This window comes from Halichondria panicea, chromosome 4, assembly GCF_963675165.1.
Source record: "Halichondria panicea chromosome 4, odHalPani1.1, whole genome shotgun sequence".
NCBI lineage: Eukaryota > Metazoa > Porifera > Demospongiae > Suberitida > Halichondriidae > Halichondria > Halichondria panicea.
Genome location: NC_087380.1, coordinates 1237531 through 1259774, shown reverse-complemented (window position 1 = coordinate 1259774; position 22244 = coordinate 1237531). Strand labels below are relative to the sequence as shown.

The 22244-nt window shown below is 40.4% G+C and overlaps 6 protein-coding genes across 7 annotated transcripts; all 6 read left to right on the top strand.

Annotated features, from left to right (window-relative positions):
* The first annotated feature begins 95 nt into the window (after positions 1-95).
* Positions 96-6095, top strand: LOC135334967 (fibrillin-2-like). The gene is made up of 19 exons (XM_064530358.1): positions 96-179; positions 238-315; positions 383-577; positions 674-898; positions 1178-1330; positions 1551-1754; positions 2044-2199; positions 2368-2574; positions 2750-2938; positions 3100-3228; positions 3404-3529; positions 3652-3777; positions 4310-4426; positions 4500-4631; positions 4842-4967; positions 5074-5253; positions 5434-5562; positions 5620-5706; positions 5768-6095. Exons 2-19 carry the CDS (start codon positions 258-260, stop codon positions 5992-5994), a joined length of 2766 nt encoding a protein of 921 aa, XP_064386428.1. The 5' UTR covers positions 96-179; positions 238-257; the 3' UTR covers positions 5995-6095.
* A 443-nt stretch (positions 6096-6538) lies between these two features.
* On the top strand, positions 6539-9095 carry LOC135334985 (uncharacterized). 2 transcript variants are annotated; one of them, XM_064530382.1, is made up of 11 exons: positions 6539-6697; positions 6757-6948; positions 7011-7220; positions 7282-7434; positions 7600-7803; positions 7861-7986; positions 8071-8181; positions 8248-8370; positions 8419-8547; positions 8602-8691; positions 8759-9095. In XM_064530382.1, exons 1-11 carry the CDS (start codon positions 6646-6648, stop codon positions 8911-8913), a joined length of 1545 nt encoding a protein of 514 aa, XP_064386452.1. In that variant the 5' UTR covers positions 6539-6645; the 3' UTR covers positions 8914-9095. The 2 variants fall into 2 exon arrangements, with proteins under 2 accessions (XP_064386452.1, XP_064386451.1); XM_064530381.1 differs by having other exon boundaries at positions 8739-9095.
* A 104-nt stretch (positions 9096-9199) lies between these two features.
* LOC135334976 (uncharacterized) lies at positions 9200-13014 on the top strand. Its single transcript, XM_064530372.1, has 14 exons — positions 9200-9427; positions 9485-9676; positions 9755-9961; positions 10022-10174; positions 10461-10655; positions 10707-10841; positions 11003-11128; positions 11318-11434; positions 11487-11618; positions 11720-11845; positions 11952-12115; positions 12300-12428; positions 12486-12572; positions 12640-13014. The coding sequence occupies exons 1-14, from the start codon at positions 9367-9369 to the stop codon at positions 12685-12687; spliced, it is 1872 nt and encodes a 623-aa protein (XP_064386442.1). The 5' UTR covers positions 9200-9366; the 3' UTR covers positions 12688-13014.
* A 442-nt stretch (positions 13015-13456) lies between these two features.
* LOC135334988 (uncharacterized) lies at positions 13457-16846 on the top strand. The gene is made up of 12 exons (XM_064530385.1): positions 13457-13616; positions 13677-13868; positions 13931-14140; positions 14205-14360; positions 14528-14572; positions 15335-15493; positions 15555-15680; positions 15770-15880; positions 15947-16069; positions 16120-16248; positions 16318-16407; positions 16507-16846. Exons 1-12 carry the CDS (start codon positions 13565-13567, stop codon positions 16584-16586), a joined length of 1473 nt encoding a protein of 490 aa, XP_064386455.1. The 5' UTR covers positions 13457-13564; the 3' UTR covers positions 16587-16846.
* A 1777-nt stretch (positions 16847-18623) lies between these two features.
* On the top strand, positions 18624-20284 carry LOC135334997 (uncharacterized). The gene is made up of 5 exons (XM_064530395.1): positions 18624-18916; positions 18977-19129; positions 19408-19611; positions 19907-20014; positions 20159-20284. The coding sequence occupies exons 1-5, from the start codon at positions 18688-18690 to the stop codon at positions 20245-20247; spliced, it is 783 nt and encodes a 260-aa protein (XP_064386465.1). The 5' UTR covers positions 18624-18687; the 3' UTR covers positions 20248-20284.
* A 28-nt stretch (positions 20285-20312) lies between these two features.
* LOC135334751 (uromodulin-like) lies at positions 20313-22127 on the top strand. The gene is made up of 5 exons (XM_064530033.1): positions 20313-20544; positions 21435-21563; positions 21620-21706; positions 21785-21848; positions 21933-22127. The coding sequence occupies exons 1-5, from the start codon at positions 20313-20315 to the stop codon at positions 22096-22098; spliced, it is 678 nt and encodes a 225-aa protein (XP_064386103.1). The 3' UTR covers positions 22099-22127.
* The last annotated feature ends 117 nt before the right edge of the window (positions 22128-22244 follow it).

Genomic DNA, 22244 nt, shown 5'->3' with positions numbered 1-22244 from the left:
CTCATGTTCCTATTGCAACCCCTCTAAAGAATGTTGTGGTCATTGGGAGGAAGATGATAAGCTCTGCCAAATGAGTCATCACATCCTGAAGCTGTATAACAGTGCATTGCGTATTTAAAGCCAGAATGGCTAGCTGGCTCTAAAGCATGTGTGTAGACCAGGTTACAGTCAGGATAAAGGTATGGCTGAGTATAGTCTTATAGCTATATCTATAAAGCTAATGGTGCATTTGTTCAGGTCCATAGATTTCATACATCATGAGAACTTCACTGTGCTTCGTTGCACTCTCCTTGCTTCTACTTCAATGCTGCAAAGGTATAACGCAACTTATAGCAGTATAATTATAGCACAATCACTTCTTTTCATCTCTGTGTGTATTTAGGTCAGGTGCTGACTGTCGGCTTTGCAGAGGAGGACAGAAAAATCACGGAGGACGCAGCTGGGACCATCTCCTTGTCAAAAATTGGAACCAACACTTCACCGTTAAGAGTGACTGTTAGAGCACTGAGATATGATGAGTTCACTGGCACATTACCAACTTCAATGACATTCGCTGACCTTCCAGACCCTGCAGAGTGTGAGTGTGCATGGTTATATTAATGTAGGCCATTATAATTATATATAGCGTTCCATGCAGCACTGTTGTACAATTATTATTATCGTTTTGCTGTAGTCGAGAGTGGGAGAGAAGATTTTGTGAAACCTCAAGATCTTGAGTTTGTATTTCCTCCGAGTAGTGCCCAGCAAGAGTTCCAAGTTGACATTAACCTTGTTGACGACCTGATCAATGAGCTTAACGAAGGCTTCTTTCTCCTGATAGAACTGGACCCTACCAACAACGAGACTGCGTTGTTAGACAGAAATGGGTTGGCACTCATCACCATTGGAGACAATGATCGTAAGAATTGTTTGCTATATTATAGAGATCTGCTTTATCTCCATCTATATTCCTATATATACTTGTATAACAAAACTACTCTTCCTAATTAGTACAATGATCTTGCATGCAAGAGGAAACACGAGGCTGCAATAAACCACCAAAGATTTGAATGGCTTCTGTGTTGTGACATTTTGTGAATTGTGCATAAGAATTACACACATCGATAATTATGTTGAAGTTGTACAGCTATTGTGTATAATTATGACTTTTATGATTTTCTCTCTCCTCACTGTTTAGCCATTTCCCTGACATTTGTTGAGCGAGAGTACAATATAATGGAACAAGATGCCACGGTTGATGACCTCGTGTTTATCGCCAAGGAGAACGATGTAGTATCTGAGCAGGTGCTGAAAATACTAGTAGAGGTTGTCCCCAATCCAGCTACAAGAGGTGAGTATACATCCGTAATGATGATTTCATTTTGTAGAGCTTCCTTTGCTTACCAGTATACTCATAATTATATTTGAGCTCTACCCATGCCATGCATGATATAGTACTGCACATGTTCATAAGTGCGACTGTCTCCCTATTAATACTATTATAACTTCCTTTGGCTTGTACCTAATGTTTACACACAATTAATTATTGGCACCATGTACCATACTTACAGGAGAGGACTTCAACGCTCCAACGCTCACCGAGTTAGTGTTTCAACCTGAGGACGAGATGCTACCATACTCATTCCAACTAATCGATGATCAAGTGTTAGAATCTGCAGAAAATTTTGTCCTTTTGCTGTCCATCAACGAGACCCAGCAAGGACTGCTGCCCGGCACCAACACCAGCACCATCGTCAACATCCTGGACGATGAAGGTACAATGAGAAAACCTTAGAGGGGCGTTGATTGTATGCATGTTTTGGAATTGTTCGGCTAATGGAAATACAAGTAATTCAATTTTAGCCGGTATGTACATGCAGTGAGTGTCATGCAATGCATGTATATGTATATATACCCTATCATAAGCAGGCCACTCTTTATAATACAGCCAGGTTATTTATTTGAAGTTGTGCTAGCAGACTACCTTCTATAGTGCAGCCATTCAATGTGGTAGCAAAAGTTGGGTCCTATATTAACTACAACATATAACCTTTGTTGCTACAGTAATCACCATTTCCTTCAACCAGTCCTCGTACACTGTAACGGAAGGGGAGGGGCCAGTTGATGTATGTCTGGTCATCTCGAGCCCTCCTGGTCTCACTTCGTTAGGAGATCTAGCCATTTTTGGGCAAGTCGGAACTACCCCTGGATCAGCAATAGGTAGGTACTACAGTATTTTACATATAACATGTGAAACAAAGATCATATTATTATCATGCTATATATATATACATTAAAGTTTAATAATACTATATATACAGACCTTCTGAATTCTGTGTTATGTGTTTTCTCTCCTTCAGCAATTTATTTGTGTTTTTTTTTGCCCAGAGTTTGTTGACTATTTCACTACCTTCTCTTCGAATGATTTCTCTTTATTTGATACCACTGTGGAGATGTGCTTCCCTGTGAATATTATCGATAATATAATACAAGAAGATGTCGAAATGTTCATGTTCAACATATTTCCGGACAGTGAAAATCCAATCAATGTTATCTTTCCACAAACCAGCGTCAACATCACTATACTAGATGATGGTAAATATAAGTAACATGTATAAAATAAATCTCTAGCTATACCTGTTATAATAAGTGTTTTGAACGCTCAAGGATTGTTTCATGTTTTCAGTAAAATTGCATCAACTGTGTCATTGACTATTGGATGCAAGCAAGGTATAACACTTTTATGCTCTGTACATTTTCCACCCTTCAGATAATCCCTGCATTGATTTACCTCTTCCCGATCTGGGCAGCATCATTTACAGTCTTGGATCCACAGATAGCCGGCCAGAGAACACAGTAGCCACCTACGTCTGCAACAGTGGATACTTCCCCGATGGAAGTATAACCAGGACTTGTCAATCAGACGGAACATGGAGTGGCAGTGCACCAACTTGCACAGGTGGGTCTTTATATATATACATAATTGCAGCCTCGTGACATAATTAGTATAATTATATGCTTTCTGTATAAAAATTATGTTCACTGATCTAGCTATAATTTAAAAATTGAATATTCATTATTTCTTGCTGTGATGCCCCTTCTCCTCTTGCATCACTGCAGACCGTAATGAGTGTGCTGATCCAAGCCTCAACAACTGTGCCTCCAACGCCATGTGTATCAACTCACCAGGAGGCTTTGACTGCTCTTGTCCCCCCGGCTTTGTTGGTGAACCCACAGTTGACTGTCAGGGTGAGAAACAAACTATAGAAGATAAATTAAATTTTCTTCCAGTCAAATCATATAATAGCAGTGTTATTTATTCTATATAGCTACTCAAAAAGTTCATTTTAAAAGCCAGTTGAGGGGGTATAGTATTTCCAATTTCTGTTTCCTCATGTGTTATTTGTGTTGCCCCTCACTACAGATTTAGACGAGTGTGCCCTAGACATTCTCAACAACTGCCCTGACAACTCTGAGTGTAATAACATACCTGGATCTTTTACCTGTACCTGTACAACTGGTTTTATTATGCAAGGCAACTTGTGTGTAGGTGAGTCGACTCCTTAGTATCACGAATAACCAGCTGCATGATGGTACATGAACACACGCACAAGTACACACACTTGTGTGAATACACAACCTATATACATAATAATTATACTCTTTCTGCAGATGTGGATGAGTGTCTCATAGATATTCTCAACAACTGCCCTGAGAACTCTGAGTGTACTAACACACCTGGATCTTTTATCTGTACCTGCACAAATGGCTTTGCTATGGAAGGCAGCGTGTGTCAAGGTGAGACTCCTTATATATATATACTGAGTACCTATAATTTTATACATGCATTCTGTGCACACTGTATGTATAGTGCACAACAACTGAACGTATATAATTATATATATATATAATTATATATATACATACCGTATATCTTCTAATTTATCGGACACTTCTAATTACCCGGACACTCTTTTGGGCAATTTTCGTTGTTCTAATACAACGGACACTCCAGTACTTTAATATTACATTTGTTCTAAATATCCGGACAATACCTTGAAAAGTTGAGTTACCATTCATAGACGGCAAGTAAGACTTGGAGTGCTGCAGTTAGATAGCTTTGAGTAGCTAGTTTTAGATAGTTAGTGCAACTATTCAGTCGTACCTTGTTCTATTAAACTTAGCTAGCTCGCATGCAGCTGCTTGCTTGTTCTAATTATTCCGGACACTTCGCATGCTCTGTTCCAATTATACCCGGACAATTTCCAAAATAATTATTTTTTGCTGTCCGATAAATTAGAAGATATACGGTGCATGCTTTTTTCTGCAGATACGAATGAGTGTGCACAAAGTCCATGTGCCTCCATTGCGATATGTGTCAACACAGAGGGTAGCTTCACCTGTTCTTGTCCTCCTGGGTTCACTGGAGATGGAATGGTCTGTGATGGTAAGCGTCTCATACAATCACTAATACAGAGCTCGCTATAACCATGCATAATTTAATGCTGCCTCTCTGACAGATCGCAATGAGTGCCTGGATCCATCTCTTAATCTCTGTACCACAATTGCCACGTGTGTTAATAACATCGGGAGCTTCATTTGTATGTGTCCAGACGGGTACATTTCCAGCTTTGACGGATTTGGCTGTAATGGTGAGAAATGGTGTAACCTGCATCTGTCTGCATTAACTAACACGTGTCTGCATTAACTAACACACATGTCTGCATTGACTAACACGTGTCTGCATTAACTAACATATGTCTGCATTGACTAACACGTGTCTGCATTAACTAACACACATGTCTGCATTAACTACAACACACGCATGCCTGCATACTAACACACTGCATCTTGTTTTCTAGACATTAACGAGTGCTTATTGGATATACTGAACGATTGCTCCTCTACTGCCGAATGTAGCAACCTACCTGGCAGTTTCACCTGCTCTTGTCTCCCTGGGTTAATTGGAGATGGAAGAATCTGTGAAGGTAAGACCAACCATTTACTGTCACTATCATGCATACTGTTGCATCTCCTTCCTTGTCATTGTCGTATAGATATCTGTTGTGATTATTTTATTTCCCCATGTTCTAGAACCTCCCACCACCTCCGCCCCCACAACCTCCGCCCCTACAACTCCCGTCCCCACATCCTCCCCTGGAGAGTGTATGGTGGACAGTGACTGCGGTGACCGGGCCTCTTGTCAAAACGGGCCCTTTGGTACCACCTGTATCTGCAACGATGGTTTCTCGGGAGACGGACAAACATGTCCTGGTATGTCCGACTATACTATATCAATCCTATACGTCTATTATATATAGCTGTGCCCTATTATTCACAAAGTACATAATTATGTGCAATCAGCGATATTAAGAGGACCTTATATGCTTTCTAGGAATTCTTTTCTATAGCTTCTATGTTTCTGCTATAATGTAGACACACGCACACACACAGATATCGACGAGTGTACAGCTGGGACGGACGAGTGTGGTGATGACTCTACCTGTCTCAACACTCTGGGTACTTACTTGTGTCGATGTAACAGAGGGTTCAAAAGAGGGAGCTCGAGATTTGAGTGTGAAGGTAAAGACCCACCAATATAATTATAGCATACAAGTTACTGAATGTTTCCCACAACAGACAAAAATGAATGTGTTGCCTACCCAACTATATGTGGCTCACAGAGGCAATGTGTCAACACTCCTGGTAGCTACCAATGTGTCCAGGGTGAGTGTTGTAGCCTGTCGTTTATAGGTCTGTGTATAATTGAGTGTGTGTATTTCTACAGATGAGGCCACCCCTCGTAGCAGAGGTTCAAAGTCAAGGAGCAGGGGCAAGAAGACAAAGAAGGGTGGTGGTACGAGGAACAGAGATCAGAATGACGAGAGTTCAGAGTCCACCAGTACAAGAAGTTCAAGTAGTTCAAGCTCAAGTTCTTCATCCAGTAGTTCAAGCAGTTCAAGTTCACGTTCACGTTCTTCATCCAGTAGAAGTGGTTCAAGTAGTTCAAGTTAACCAGACTGACAATTTACTGCACCAATTGTGCATTAACTTTGTAAAACTTATGCTGCATGTGTTTAATATATACCTTAATTTATGATAAGTCATGAATGTCATATAGTTTCGAGACATGCATGCAGAAGCCAGTAGCTATATGGTAGTGTGTTTGTTTGACAAATGCAACATGATCTCTGACTTAACAATAGACATCCTCACTAAATATTAAATGGCATAATTATAATTATTATATGCATGTATGCTGCATGGTGGGTGGTTGGATTGAAACTGCCAATAAAGAAACTTTCCTCTCAGCAAGAGTCATGATGTCTGGAGTATAGGGGAGTGAGTGGGTGTTGAAGTGCAGCCCATGCACTTATAGTCTCTAGAAGATCTATGTCTCATTTCCATTGCTAATGTACCATTTGGCCACTAAACAATGTTTGATTTTAGTTGCTGTTTCCTGCTTTTAAAATGACATTCAAGGTCACGTCTCCTGCCCCCCCCCAGATCGGTCCAGTATTGTATTTTTAGTTCGGATGTTGAAGGTGGTACAGAGAGGTTTCTTGGCTAGCAACCTCAGAGAAATTATGCAACAATTTTTATAGCTGGGGTATATAAAGACTCAATTTTAAGTCGCATTATGTAGTAGACTCTGCAATCTGCAAAATGGCCACATATATTGTTTTGCTCTCTCTACTTCTCCTTCACTTCAACGAAGGTGACTATAATATGTACACCTCTCTATAGCTATTATACCATCTCTCTCTATGTATGCAGGACGTGTAACTATTAAATTTGATGAGAGGCAAACAACCATTCGTGAAAATGATTGTGGAGAAATCCACGTTAGCATAACTGGACAGAGGGCAAGGGCCGTTTGTATAACAGTTAGGTCAATCACCTTCAGTGAATTCACCGGCCAACTTCCCTCTGAATATCCCCTGGAATCCCTCCCAGATCCAGCAGAGGGTACGTATAGGTAGACTCATAATTCTTATACTGATAATGCATGCATGTATATAATTATGTAGTTGAGGACTTCAGCCATGATGCTATTACCTTGCCCTCATTCAATGGTGGTGCTGGAGCTACAGTTTTTACTGTTGACATATCATCTCTAATTGACGATGATGTAAACGAAAGGAATGAAGGTTTCTGGCTTTTGATTGAAGTGCAGAATGAAGATGATGTGACAATTGAGAGGAGCGGATTAGCTCTTGTTATAATTAAGGATAATGATCGTGAGTTTGACTGTGTAAAGGTATTCAGACGTTTTATGTCACAGTGTTTGTGTGTGTGCAGCCATCAGTATTGGATTTGCTCTACCAGTGTACGAAACAATCGAACAAAATAGGCTGATTGACGACCTCGTGTTTATCGTGAAGGACGGCAATGTGAAGTCTGAGCAGGTGCTTAAAATCCTCGTCATGGCTACATCTGGTTCAGCTGATATGGGTGAGTTATACCGTATAGCGCTGGTTATTTTTCGTAATTTAATACATTAATTGGGCAATAGGTCATGCGTCACAATTTTGAGCTGTACAAATATTAACTGGGTAGTTTGTACGAAAATCTGCACCAGCAAAATTTACCTGTTAGTGGCATTTATATAATTTATAGGGGTCGACTTCTCGGCTTTACGTCTGACTGAGTTGGTGTTCCAACCTGAAGATGAGGCAGTCCCATTCCCATTCTACTTGTATGAGGATCAGATTCCAGAAGGAGTTGAGTATTTTCCACTGTTTTTATCATTGGATGAGAGCCAACAAGGACTGCAATTGAGTGCCCTATCTGATGCTATGGTGAAAATTCAGGATAATGATGGTTTGTTTGCCCAAAAGTATAATAATTATATAGTTTCCCAAAACCACCCTCTTGCAGGTAACGAGTGTGATGATACAAGACTTAATGACTGTGCCCCAAATGCCTTGTGTGAGCGTACTAGTGATGGTCACGTCTGTTCATGCCCTCCTGGATTTGTTGGGTTTCCAATGGTTGTTTGTGTTGGTAAGTCCATTAAAAAACCCTGCAGTTCATTACAGTAAACAGGGTCATTAGTACTATGCTACTGAGCCAAATTCCCCACTTTAGATGTTGATGAGTGCTCCACACCTATCCTTAATAGCTGCACTCCAGCCAACCTATGTGTCAACACTCCAGGGAGCTTCACGTGCACCTGTCCTCCTGGAGATAACCAGTGTAGTACGTTTAGCCTCAGGCAGTATAATTATAATACTTTATAGCCATTAAAATTTCTTTGATATACAGTTTCAGATAAGGAAATGTGTTCTCGAGACAGTGACTGTGGTGACCGTGCCTCCTGCCAAAACAGGCCCCTTGGCAGATGTGTCTGTAACGATGGTTTCTCTGGAGATGGACGAACATGTACTGGTATGTTGTACGTGTTGTATATAACTGATGTGAGTAAGTTACTGGTAGATATTGACGAGTGTACAGCTGGGACGGACGAGTGTGGGAGCAACTCTACCTGTATCAACACCATGGGCTCTTACATGTGTCCATGTAACAAAGGGTTCAAAAGAGGGAGTTCGATATTTGAGTGTGAAGGTAATACCCATGCATACACATGCATACGTAATTACTGAATGTTTCCCCCAACAGACAAAGATGAATGTGCTGTATACCCTAATATATGTGAGAACACTGAGCAATGTGTCAACACTCCTGGTAGCTACGAATGTGTCCTCCTGAGTGAGTGTTGTATACAAGATTCATTAAATACAGTGTATAATGATTAGGTGTGTGTGTATTTCTGCAGATGAGGCCACCCCTCGTAGCAGATTCAACAAGACAAAGAGCAAGGGCCGGAAAAATAAGAATAGATATGATACAAGGAACAATGAAGAGAGTAGTTCAAGCTCAAGTTCTTCCTCCAGTAGTTCAAGGAGTTCAAGTTCACGTTCACGTTCTTAACCCAGTATAGAAGGAGTTCAAGTAGTTTAAGTTAACTATACAAACTCAAAATTACTGCACCAACTATGCACTAACATAAAGCTGAATTTACAAAACTTATAAGCTGTGTTTAACATAGAATGTAATGTAGACGAAAAATGGAATGTACATGATTGTAACTTTTATTGTACGTCACACTGAAATTAGTCCCTGGGGATTTTGTCAATGGCATCTTAATTGAGCATAATTATGGTGTATATGCCAATTTGAGGTTGATGGGTTTGCTGGCTTTCCCCTCAGTATTTGGAGACAAGGCCTATTGGCTGCAGCTGATTATAATGTTTGCTTCGTCCCCTCGGGTGATTTCCCGGGTGATTCCCCGGGTGATTCCCAACTATAATATAGATAGTCTATATAAGAAATAATTGTGCATGTTACCGGTATATAGTATAATTATACCTAGCTCGTATAGAAATGGCCACGTATATTGCAGCAATTGTTTTGCTCTCTCTACTTCTCATTCACTTCAACAAAGGTGACTATAATATGTACACCTCTCTATAGCTATTATACCATCTCTCTATGTATGCAGGACTTGTAACGATTAAATTTGATGAGAGCCAAACAACCATTCGTGAAAATGATGCTGGAGAAATCCATGTTAGGATAACTGGACGGAGGCCAGAGGCCATCAGTATTACAGTTACGCCAATTACCTTCAGTAAATTCACTGATCCTCTACCCTCGGAATTTCTCTCAGAATCCCTCCCAGATCCAGCAGAGGGTACGTATAATTATAGTTATAGACTCATAATTTTGTGTTTTCTACAATTATTATGCTGCATGCATGTATATATTATAGTTGAGGACTTCAGCCAGGATGCTATCACCTTGCCCACATTCGAATTCAATGGTGGTACTGGAGTTTTCCCTGTTGACATCTCTCTAATCGATGATGATGTAAACGAAAGGGATGAGGGTTTCTGGCTTTTGATTGAGGTGCAGAATCAACATAATATAACAATTGAGAGGAGTGGATTAGCTCTTGTTATAATCAAAGATAATGATCGTGAGTTTGACAGTGTAAACGAATCCAGAACATTGTATGAAGTTTTTTATGTGCATGCAGCCATCAGTATTGGATTTGCTCTACCAGTGTACGAAACAATCGAACAAAATGGGCTGGTTGACGACCTCGTGTTTATCGTGAAGGACGGCAATGTGAAGTCTGAGCAGGTGCTTAAAGTCATCGTCATGGCTACATCTGGTTCAGCTGATATGGGTGAGTTAAATAATTACTATAGTGGTATACCTTATATGGTGACATATTTTCACAGGTAGATTTGTTTGTGATTTCACTGTTTAGCTCATTTTGGTGGTATTGAATTTTGCGAACTTGCTCAAGTTTGTGAAATTATAATGTTTCAATTACTCGCAAGTGGTTGGTTTCATCCAATTATCTGCTAGTACAAATTTTTGTGATTTTACTTTCATTCGAAGAAAAAGCAAAAATTAATACTCGCGAAAATATGTCACCTATACATTTACAACTTGCTTAATTTATATAGGGGTCGACTTCTTGACTTCACGTCTGACTGAGTTGGTGTTCCAACCTGAAGATGAGGCGGTCTCATTCCCATTCCACTTGTATGAGGATCTGATTCTAGAAGAAGTAGAGAATTTTCCACTGTTTTTATTGTTGAATGAGAGCCAACCAGGACTGTATTTGGATGTTGCTGTGGTGATAATTCAGGATAATGATGGTTTGTGTACCCAAAATACTCATGTTTTTTTCCAATACCACACTCGTGCAGATGCAGATGTTAACGAGTGTGCTGATCCAAGCCTCAACAGCTGTTCCTCCAACGCCATGTGTATCAACTCACCAGGAGGCTTTGACTGCTCTTGTCCCCTCGGCTTTGTTGGTGAACCCACAGTTGACTGTCAGGGTGAGAAACGAGTATAAATTTCTCCTGATGAATTATATTTAATAGCTGCAATGTTAATCTATTCAGCTATACTCAAAGAGTTTATTCTAAAAGCCGGTTGATGGGGTAATATTTCCAGTTTCTGTTTCCTTATGTGTTATTTGTATTGCCCCTCACTACAGATTTAGACGAGTGTGCCCTAGACATTCTCAACAACTGCCCTGACAACTCTGAGTGTAATAACATACCTGGATCTTTTACCTGTACCTGTACAACTGGTTTTATTATGCAAGGCAACTTGTGTGTGGGTGAGTCGACTCCTTATAGTATCACGAATAACCAGCTGGTACATGAACACACGCACACACACACACACACACACACACACACACACACACACACACACACACACACACACACACACAGTGACACACACTCTAACAACTGTATATATTATATGTATGTATACAACAGTCATACTAAAACAATTTCTACAGATATCAATGAGTGTGCACAAAGCCCATGTGCCTCCATTGCGATGTGTGTCAACACAGACGGTAGCTTCACCTGTTCCTGTCCTCCTGGGTTCACTGGAGATGGAAGTACTTGTACAGGTAAGCATCCAATCACTATATAATACAGAGCTATAGCTCTAACCATATACAGATCGCAATGAGTGTCTGGATCCATCTCTTAATCTCTGTACTACAATTTCCACGTGTGTTAATAACATCGGGAGCTATAGTTGTATGTGTCCGAATGGATACTTTTCCAGTTTTGACAGATTTGGCTGTAATGGTGAGAATTACATGGTGTATCCTCCATCTGTCTGCATACATGTCTGCATTAACAACACATGCATGCACACATATGCATGCACACATATGTCTTGTTTCTAGACATTAACGAGTGCTTGTGGGATATACTGAACGATTGCTCCTCTACTGCCGAGTGTAGCAACCTACCTGGCAGTTTCACCTGCTCTTGTCTCCCTGGGTTAATTGGAGATGGAAGAACCTGTGAAGGTATACGTTAGTAAACAGCTTGATTTAACGGCTGTTTCATCTTTTTGGTGATTATCATCTGCAGTTGTTTGCACGCATTGTATTGTATTGCTATCCCATGTTCTAGAACCTCCCACCACCCCTACCCCCACAACCTCCGCCCCCACATCCTCCCCTGGAGAGTGTATGATGGACAGTGACTGCGGTGACCGGGCCTCTTGTCAAGACGGGCCCTTTGGTACCACCTGTATCTGCAACAATGGTTTCTATGGAGATGGACAACATGCATCGGTATGTCTGGCCACTTTTCCATCCTATCTGCATGTCTAACGTAACTGTGCCCTTATTCACAATGTGCTGTATTAAGAGGCCTATATGATCCCTATCCTGCCCTATGGGATTCTCTCTGGCTTTTATGTCTCTGTAGCTATATACATTACTGCATACTTAGACACACACACCCACACACACACAGATATCGACGAGTGTACAGCTGGGACGGACGAGTGTGGTGATGACTCTACCTGCCTCAACAATCTGGGTACTTACTTGTGCCGATGTAACAGAGGGTTCAAAAAAGGGAGCTCGAGATTTGAGTGTGAAGGTAAAGACCCACCAATATAATTATAGCATACAAGTTACTGAATGTTTCCCACAACAGACAAAAATGAATGTGTTGCCTACCCAACTATATGTGGCTCACAGAGGCAATGTGTCAACACTCCTGGTAGCTACCAATGTGTCCGGGGTGAGTGTTGTAGCCTGTCGTTTATAGGTCTGTGTAAATGATTGAGCGCATGTGTGTATTTCTGCAGATGAAGCCACCCCTCGTAGCAGAAGGACGAAACACACGAAGAGGATAAAGAGGAAGAATGCCAATGGTGCCAATGATGCCAATGATGCCAATGATGAGGACGAGTTAATAGAGTCAACGGGGTCAACAAGGTCAACACGAAGGAGTGGACGTGGAAGATCTGGTACGAGGAACAGAGATCAGAATGACGAGAGTTTAGAGTCCACCAGTACAAGAAGTTCAAGTAGTTAAGGCTCACGTTCTTCATCAATTAAGTAGTTCAAGCAGTTCAAGTTAACTTTATAATACAGACTGACAATTACTGCACCAATTGTGCATTAACTTTACAAAACTTATGCTGTGTTTAATATAATATTATATCTTAATTTGAATGTCATATATAGTTTCGAGACATGCATGCAGAAGCCATAGTAGTGTGTTTGTTTGACAATTGCAAATAAATGCAACATGCATGATCTCTGTGGCACTCAGACTTTGACCAATTAACAATACATCCTCCTATAATTATGTATGCTGCATGGTGGGTGGTTGGATTGAAACTGCCAATTAAGGGACTATACTCTCAGCAAGAGTCATGATGTCTGGAGTATTAGGGGAGTGAGTGGGTGGGTGTTGAAGTGCAGCCCATGCACTTATAGTCTCGAGAAGATCTATGTCTCATTTCCATTTAGCTAATGTACCATTTGGCCACTAAACAATGTTTGGTTTTAGTTGCTGTTTCCTGCGTTTAAAATAACATTCAAGGTCACTTCTCCTGCTCCCTAGATCGGTCCAGTATTGTATTTTTAGTTCGGGTGTTGAAGGTGGTACAGAGAGGTTTCTTGGCTAGCAATCTCAGAAATTATGCAACAATTTTTATAGCTGGGGTATATATAAAGGCTCAATTTTAAGTCGCATTATGTAGTAGACTCTGCAATCTTAGCGAAATGTCCACATATATTGTTTTGCTCTCTCTACTTCTCATTCACTTCAACGAAGGTAGACTATAATATGTACACCTCTCTATAGCTATTATACCATCTCTCTCTATGTATGCAGGACGTGTAACTATTAAATTTGATGAGAGGCAAACAACCATTCGTGAAAATGATTGTGGAGAAATCCATGTTAGCATAACTGGACAGAGGGCAAGGGCCCTTTGTATAACAGTTAGGCCAATTACCTTCAGTGAATTCACCGGCCAACTGCCTTCTGAATATCCTCCGGAATCCCTCCCAGATCCAGCAGAGGGTACGTATAGGTAGACTCATAATTCTTATACTGATAATGCATGCATGTATATAATTATGTAGTTGAAGACTTCAACCATGGTGCTATTACCTTGCCCTCATTCAATGGTGGTGCTGGAGCTACAGTTTTTACTGTTGACATATCATCTCTAATTGACGATGATGTAAACGAAAGGAATGAAGGTTTCTGGCTTTTGATTGAAGTGCAGAATGAAGATCATGTGACAATTGAGAGGAGCGGATTAGCTCTTGTTATAATTAAGGACAATGATCGTGAGTTTGACTGTGTAAAGGTATTCAGACGTTTTATGTCACGGTGTTTTGCATGTGCATGCAGCCATTAGTATTGGATTTGCTCTACCAGTGTTGTACGAAACAATGGAACAAAATGGGATAGTTGACGACCTCGTGTTTGTCGTGAAGGACGGCAATGTGAAGTCTGAGCAGGTGCTTAAAATCCTCGTCATGGCTACATCTGGTTCAGCTGATATGGGTGAGTTATACCGTATAGCGCTGGTTATTTTTCGTAATTTAGCATTAATTCTGGGCAATAGGTCCTACGTCACAATTTTGAGCTGTACAAATATTAATTGGGTAGTTTGTACGAAAATCTGCACCAGCAAAATTTACCTGTTATAGTGGCAATTATATAATTTATAGGGGTCGACTTCTCGGCTTTACGTCTGACTGAGTTAGTGTTCCAACTAGCCTCGACTCAAGGCCGCATGAAAAAGGCGGCCTGGTATACCTTGTATGCGCATGCGCGAAATAATTGACAACAATTTCATCAAATTGTAAAAAAACGGACAAAGTTACAAAAGGGAATAATACGTATGACAATGTGACCACAATGGCAACTTTCAGAGACACTAATCAAAGTAGAATAATTATGCTGCAGCAGTGTTGCTTCTTCTAGCTCTGTTTATCAAAGAGACAGTTCAAGAAAGCCTCCCAGACAGCTAGAGCTGCCAGCTAGGAAGAGTGGTGGACTCTTTAATACATCAGTAGATCTTGAGTGAATAACTTCCTGAGTGTCGAGTTAAAGCTTATGAAAAGCTTTCAGGAGTAATCATTAGCTTCTTTATCTTCAGCAATGACTTCTTGTCGAACATAAAGGCAAGATTTAGTAGCAGAAGACTTGCCTGGTCTATATTACCACAGCCTCATCAGGGGACCCACAGGAACACATCATGCCTTTCCTATAACATCTGTAGCCTTACAGTGTAGGGTGTCGTTAAGTAGAGACTTGGCTTGATACAATAAAGGGCGTAAGAACTCGGTCATCTTTGCACAATATTCTATGTAACGGACTGTAAAATCAGAATACAAATAGTATACGGTTTATTTTACTGACAGTATCCACAAATACACGGATTACCCCCTTTTTGGGGTAATGTACACGCATGCGCATACAAGGTATACCAGGCCGCCTTTTTCAAGCGGCCTTGAGTCGAGGCTAGTTCCAACCTGAAGATGAGGCAGTCCCATTTCCATTCCACTTGTATGAGGATCAGATTCCAGAAGGAGTTGAGCATTTTCCACTGTTTTTATCATTGGATGAGAGCCAACCAGGACTGCAATTGAGTGCCCTATCTGATACTATGGTGAAAATTCAGGATAATAATGGTTTGTTTGCCCAAAAGTATAATAATTATATAGCTAGTTTCCTAAAACCACCCTCTTGCAGGTAATGAGTGTGATGATACAAGACTTAATGACTGTGCCCCAAATGCCTTGTGTGAGCGTACTAGTGATGGTCACGTCTGTTCATGCCCTCCTGGATTTGTTGGGTTTCCAATGGTTGTTTGTGTTGGTAAGTCCATTAAAGAAAAAACCCTGCAGTTCATTACAGTAAACAGGGTCATTAGTACTATGTTACTGAGCCAAATTCCCCCACTTTAGATGTTGATGAGTGCTCCACACCTATCCTTAATAGCTGCACTCCAGCCAACCTATGTGTCAACACTCCAGGGAGCTTCAAGTGCACCTGCCCTCCTGGAGATAATCGGTGTAGTACGTTTAGCCTCAGGCAGTATAATTATAATACTTTATAGCCATTAAAATTTCTTTGATATACAGTTTCAGATAAGGAAATGTGTTCTCGAGACAGTGACTGTGTTGACCGTGCCTCCTGCCAAAACAGGCCCCTTGGCAGATGTGTCTGTAACGATGGTTTCTCTGGAGATGGACGAACATGTACTGGTATGTATTGTACGTGTTGTATATAACTGATGTGAGTAGGTTACTGGCAGATATTGACGAGTGTACAGCTGGGACGGACGAGTGTGGGGACAACTCTGATTGTATAAACACTCTGGGCTCTTACATGTGTCGATGTAACACAGGGTTCAAATTAGGGAGTTCCAACTTTGAGTGTGAAGGTAAAGTACCCACAAATATATAGTATACACAATCATGCATACGTAATTACTGAATGTTTCCCCCAACAGACAAAGATGAATGTGCTATATACCCTAATATATGTGAGAACACTGAGCAATGTGTCAACACTCCTGGTAGCTACGAATGCCGTGTCCTGAGTGAGTGTTGTATATAGTTTATAGCATGCAGTACACGAATCATTAATTTATTTCAGTGCATGTATATATAATGATTGCATGGTGTGTGCATTTCTGCAGATGAGGCCACCCCTCGTAGCCGACCAAACAAGAAAAGGAGGAAGAGCCGGAAGAGTAAGAGTACGAGGATGGACCAATGAAGAGAGTTCCGAGTCCACCACTACAATCTCAAGTTCTACCAGGAGAAGAAGTTTAAGCTCATTGACAAGTTCTTCCTCCAGTACATCAAGGAGTTCAAGTTCACGTTCTTAAAACCCAGTAGAAGGAGTTCAAGTAGTTTCAGTTAACTTTATAATACAGACTGACAATTTACTGCACCAATTGTGCACGGACTTAAATTTGTACAAACTTATGCTGTGTTTAACGTGTTCAAGCTGCATTGTAGAACCAAATAATACGAGTGGTGTAAACTGCGCTGTGCTAATGCCTCTCGCCGTTGTTTTGCTTTCACTCAAAAATATTAGAAGAGGTATAATTAAATGTTATTATTTACTGATTCACTCAGTATCCTAGGTGATGTCCAGTAATAATTACTTTCCCCAGGCACTATTCTACTTCCTCGAATTGATATGATGATGTATCTTGACAAAATTTGGTACGCACGCAATAAAATTCAAAAATTGTGTGTAGTATTTAAAGCTTAACAGTATTGAACTAACTACCATGTTCATGAGGCCTGCATTCTATATGGTGTGATATTAGTGTCAAAATTAAGGTGATTGCAATATTTCAATGAGGGTGTGTTTTCATACATTGAGGGTGCTTTTTAATCTTATGAGGGTGCCAGTGAGGGTGCTTGCTAATATAATGAAGGTGTACTTTCTGCCAGTGATGTTGCTTTCTAATTATACTTTCTGCCAGTGATGGTGCTTGCTAATCTTATGAGGGTGTATTTTCTGCCAGTGAGGTCGGTGATCATTGCTTATCTTGTTATGAGGGTGTTTTATCATCTCTAATTATTGACGATGATGTAGGATGAGGGTTTCTAGCTTTTGATTGAGGTGCAGAATCGAGATGATGTGACAATTGAGAGAAGCGGATTAGCTCTTGTTATAATCCAGGTGAGTTTGACTGTGCATGTATAATATGTCATGGTGTTTTTGTTCTTTATAATTATGTGCATGCAGCCATCAGTATTGGATTTGCTCTACCAGTGTCGAAACAATCAAACAAAATGGGATAGTTGACATGGTCATGTGTACACAAGGTAACCACAGTTTACATTACTACTTAGTCTACTAGTGTTTGTGACGTAGTGAGATAATAACGATTTTATGTGTACATGTAGTTGCTTACTCCTATTCATGCACTCCTAGTCCTGATAATACCGAATATTTTGCGGGTGAAAAAAACCCTTTGGGAATGAGCCAAATCAGCAGAAAATTTGACCCTTTGCGATACAGTAGACTCTCGCTATTCCAGCTTTCTGAAGTATGGCCACCTCGATATACCGGCCATTTGGCTTGGCACGGAATGATAGCTACTGCACAAAACTCACCCTGAAGTACAGCCATAGCCTCGATCGAGATCAGCCGTTCGTTATCTGAAAGAACGCCTGGTCAAGTTCCAATGTACAACTTGTCTAATTGGTCCAGGAATTTCTGGACCGACAATTGCCCGCACAAGGTGTATTACCCATGAATATCATTATGATGCTGTAAAACGCTGACTCAGCTAGACGAGTTGCATTCTTTCAGATAACAAACGGCTGGTCTCGAAGCTAGTACGGCCACTCGCTATTCCGTATACGTATACCAGCCAGTGCTGGCTGTAGCCTCGTTCCCAGGCCTTACTTTTTCTTACTGTTGTCATTGTTGTGCATAAATAGAAGGTAGGCAAAAAAGAATAGACGAAATGAGGCAGCAAAGAAAGAAATGGGCGTACAGTTAAGAAACCTCTATTTCTTTCTTTATTCCTCCAATTAATACCGTATTTTATCTTGTTAAACAATTAATACAGTATTTAATCTTATTGAACGTATGTATGCAGGACGTGTAACGATTCAATTTGATGAGAGGAATACAACCATTCGTGAAAATGATGTTGGAGAAATCCATGTTAGGATAACTGGACAGAGGGCAAGGGTCATCAGATTTACAGTTAGACCAATTACCTTCAGTGAATTCACCGGCCAACTGCCCTCTGAATATTCGGAATCCCTCCCAGATCCAGCAGAGGGTACGTATAGGTAGACTCACAATTCTAATTTATTATTGTGTTTTCTATAATCAAGAGTTCATAATGAACTCTTGCTATAATTCATGCATAGTTGAGGACTTCAACCACGATGCTATTATCCCAACATTCAATGATGGAGTTTTCACTGTTGACATATCATCTCTAATTGACGATGATGTAAACGAAAGGAATGAGGGTTTCTGGCTTTTGATTGAAGTACAGAATGAAGATGAGATGACAATTGAATTTGAGAGGAGTGGATTAGCTCTTGTTATAATCGAAGATAATGATCGTGAGTTTGACTGTGTAAAGGTATTCAGACGTTTTATGTCATGGTGTTTTTGGTGTGCAGCCATCAGTATTGGATTTTCTCTACCAGTGTACGAAACAATGGAACAAAATGGGCTGGTTGACGACCTCGTGTTTATCATGAAGGACGGCAATGTGAAGTCTGAGCAGATGCTTAAAGTCATTGTCCTGACTGCATCTGGCTCAGTTGATATGGGTGAGTTATATACCGTATCATAATTATTATGGAGACAGGCCTGCTTATCTTCTGTGCATGCGACATGCAGTAGCAGATACGTTGTTTTCGTATGGTGCTTATTTTTTCGTATTTAGAGCATTAGTCATGCATGGGCAATAGGTCCTACGTCACAATTTTGAGCTGTATATACAGAATAGTTTACTGATACGAAAACTTGCACCAACGGCGAAAAGTATACCCGCCTATATATAGGTATAATTGACCTATACTATATTATAGTGGCATTCAATTTATAGGGGATGACTTCTCGGCACAAACTATGATAGAGATAGTGTTTCAACCTGAAGATGTGGCAATGTCATTCCCATTCCAAGTTAATGAGGATAATATTACAGAAGGAGTTGAGTATTTTCCACTGTTTTTATTAATGGATGAGATCCAGCCAGGACTGCAATTGAGTGCTATATCTGATGCTATGGTGAACATTCAGGATAATGATGGTAACTTTGTGTACCCGACAATTAATGCTTCCCAAAACCAACCTCTTGCAGATATTAATGAGTGTGATGATCCAAAACTAAGTGTATAGTATATACAGTGCGATTACCATTACCGGCAGTAAACATTGTCATTTGTATAACATTTACTGCAATACTATGCCAAATCTTAGACTTATAATTATAGGCTGCTATTTTCATGTTGTCCACGCCTATAATTATAGTCTAGCTATAATATCCTCAATAGCTGCATTCTAATACTCAATAGCCGTTCAAAATTGTTTTGGTACAACTTCAGATGAGGAAATGTGCTCTCGAGACAGTGACTGTGGTGACCGGGCCTCCTGTCAAAATAGAACCTGTATCTGTAACAATGGTTTCTCTGGAGATGGTCAAACATGTACTGGTATGTACTGTACGTGTTGTATAACTGATATGAGTAGTGTATGATTAATGGCAGATATTGACGAGTGTACAGCTGGGACGGACGAGTGTGGGGGCAACTCTGATTGTATAAACACATACTAATACACTGTATCTTGTTTTCTAGACATTAACGAGTGCTTATTGGATATACTGAACGATTGCTCCTCTACTGCCGAGTGTAGCAACCTACCTGGCAGTTTCACCTGCTCTTGACTCCCTGGGTTAATTGGAGATGGAAGAATCTGTGAAGGTAAGACCAACCATTTACTGTCACTATCATGCATACTGTTGCATCTCCTTCCTTGTCATTATCTGTTGTGATTATTTTATTTCCCTATGTTCTAGAACCTCCCACCACCCCTGCCCCCACAACCTCCGCCCCCACCTCCTCCCCTGGAGAGTGTATGGTGGACAGTGACTGCGGTGACCGGGCCTCTTGTCAAAACGGGCCCTTTGGTACCACCTGTATCTGCAACGATGGTTTCTCGGGAGATGGACAAACATGTCCTGGTATGTCCGACTATACTATATCAATCCTATACGTCTATTATATATAGCTGTGCCCTATTATTCACAATAATTATGTGCAATCAGCGATATTAAGAGGACCTTATATGCTTTCTAGGAATTATTCTCTACACAGTGCCTGTAACCTAGGGAGTAGAATACAACATTTGTACTTAAGTGTATCTTGAGTTTGGAACATTTCTAAGAAATAATGCTGATACCATTGTGTAGGTGAATGAATAAGCTACAAACATATTCAAAAATATTTCTCTAAAACATTGTTATAGTGGAAAATCATTTAGGTGAAAACGGGGATGATTGTAAAAAATGTATGTAACATCAATTATCTCTGGAAGTAAAATGTTTCTAGAAAAATTGCTTCTACCAAAAGATAGACAATTTATTAAAAATTACATGTGTAAAAAAATTAGACCTTAGCCGAAAAATTTACTTGAAATCTCTCCCTAAGCGAAAAGGCACCCAAAAACACACATAATGGAGTACAAAACAGCGTGTGTACTTATGTAACCGATTTTAATTCATGCATATGTTAGCTCAACTATCCACTGATGTTAATGTCAGAGTTCCAGACCTTAGCCGACAACGGTTGGTGTTTTTCCTCCCTAAGCTTTTGCTCACTATAATAATTTGTTGCTGTTGTAAAAGCAACCACATACCCACCACCTTAGGTTACCATGGAAACATTTTTGAATGTGTTGAAGCTCAAGCATTCACCTACAGTTTGGTATCATCAAAATTTCTTAGAAATGTTTTAAGATCAAGATATTCACATTTATGTACCAAAATGTGGTATTCTACTCCCTAGGTTACAGGCACTGTAGCTTCTATGTTTCTGCTAGCTATAATGTAGACACACGCACACACACACACAGATATCGACGAGTGTACAGCTGGGACGGACGAGTGTGGTGATGACTCTACCTGTCTCAACACTCTGGGTACTTACTTGTGTCGATGTAACACAGGCTTCAGAAGAGGGAGTTCGAGATTTGAGTGTGAAGGTAAAGACCCACCAATATAATTATAGCATACAAGTTACTACGTTTTCTCACAACAGACAAAAATGAATGTGTTGCCTACCCAACTATATGTGGCTCACAGAGGCAATGTGTCAACACTCCTGGTAGCTACCAATGTGTTCGAGGTGAGTGTTGTAGCCTGTCATTATAATCTTTATATAGGTCTGTGTAAATGATTGAGTGATGTGTGTGTATTTCTACAGATGAGGCCATCCCTTGTAGCAGAAGTAGTTTGAAGTCAAGAAAGAGCAAGAAGAGGAAGGGTGCCAATGATGCAAATGATGAAGACGAGTCAACAGAGTCAACAGAGTTAACAAGGTCAACAAGGTCAACATGGAGGAATGGACGTGGGAACAGAGATCAGAATGACGAGAGTTCAGAGTCCACCAGTACAAGTAGTTCAAGTAGTTCAAGCTCAAGTTCTTCATCCAGTAGTTCAAGCAGTTCAAGTTCACGTTCACGTTCTTCATCCAGTAGAAGTGGTTCAAGTATAGTTCTAGTTAACTATACAGACTGACAATTACTGCACCAATTGTGCATGTGCATGCACTGACTTTGCAAAACTTATGCTGCATGTGTTTAATATATACCTTAGTTTATGATAAGTCGAATGTCATATATAGTTTCGAGACATGCATGCATGCAGAAGCCAAGTATAGCTGT

Bases quoted from the DNA above. Each gene is read 5' to 3' on its own strand.
- LOC135334967 (XM_064530358.1), top strand. From the start codon at position 258: ATGAGAACTTCACTGTGCTTCGTTGCACTCTCCTTGCTTCTACTTCAA. The intron at 3,778-4,309 runs GTGAGACTCCTT...TTTTTTCTGCAG, and splicing joins GGAAGGCAGCGTGTGTCAAG to ATACGAATGAGTGTGCACAA. The intron at 5,254-5,433 runs GTATGTCCGACT...GCACACACACAG, and splicing joins AGACGGACAAACATGTCCTG to ATATCGACGAGTGTACAGCT.
- LOC135334985 (XM_064530381.1), top strand. From the start codon at position 6,646: ATGGCCACATATATTGTTTTGCTCTCTCTACTTCTCCTTCACTTCAAC. The intron at 6,949-7,010 runs GTACGTATAGGT...ATAATTATGTAG, and splicing joins CCTCCCAGATCCAGCAGAGG to TTGAGGACTTCAGCCATGAT. The intron at 8,182-8,247 runs GTACGTTTAGCC...TTTGATATACAG, and splicing joins TCCTGGAGATAACCAGTGTA to TTTCAGATAAGGAAATGTGT.
- LOC135334976 (XM_064530372.1), top strand. From the start codon at position 9,367: ATGGCCACGTATATTGCAGCAATTGTTTTGCTCTCTCTACTTCTCATT. The intron at 10,656-10,706 runs GTTTGTGTACCC...ACACTCGTGCAG, and splicing joins GATAATTCAGGATAATGATG to ATGCAGATGTTAACGAGTGT. The intron at 11,435-11,486 runs GTAAGCATCCAA...AACCATATACAG, and splicing joins AGATGGAAGTACTTGTACAG to ATCGCAATGAGTGTCTGGAT.
- LOC135334988 (XM_064530385.1), top strand. From the start codon at position 13,565: ATGTCCACATATATTGTTTTGCTCTCTCTACTTCTCATTCACTTCAAC. The intron at 13,617-13,676 runs GTAGACTATAAT...CTATGTATGCAG, and splicing joins TCTCATTCACTTCAACGAAG to GACGTGTAACTATTAAATTT. The intron at 13,869-13,930 runs GTACGTATAGGT...ATAATTATGTAG, and splicing joins CCTCCCAGATCCAGCAGAGG to TTGAAGACTTCAACCATGGT.
- LOC135334997 (XM_064530395.1), top strand. From the start codon at position 18,688: ATGAACTCTTGCTATAATTCATGCATAGTTGAGGACTTCAACCACGAT. The intron at 19,612-19,906 runs GTAACTTTGTGT...GTACAACTTCAG, and splicing joins GAACATTCAGGATAATGATG to ATGAGGAAATGTGCTCTCGA. The intron at 20,015-20,158 runs GTATGTACTGTA...CTTGTTTTCTAG, and splicing joins AGATGGTCAAACATGTACTG to ACATTAACGAGTGCTTATTG.
- LOC135334751 (XM_064530033.1), top strand. From the start codon at position 20,313: ATGCATACTGTTGCATCTCCTTCCTTGTCATTATCTGTTGTGATTATT. The intron at 21,564-21,619 runs GTAAAGACCCAC...TTCTCACAACAG, and splicing joins TTCGAGATTTGAGTGTGAAG to ACAAAAATGAATGTGTTGCC. The intron at 21,707-21,784 runs GTGAGTGTTGTA...GTATTTCTACAG, and splicing joins TAGCTACCAATGTGTTCGAG to ATGAGGCCATCCCTTGTAGC.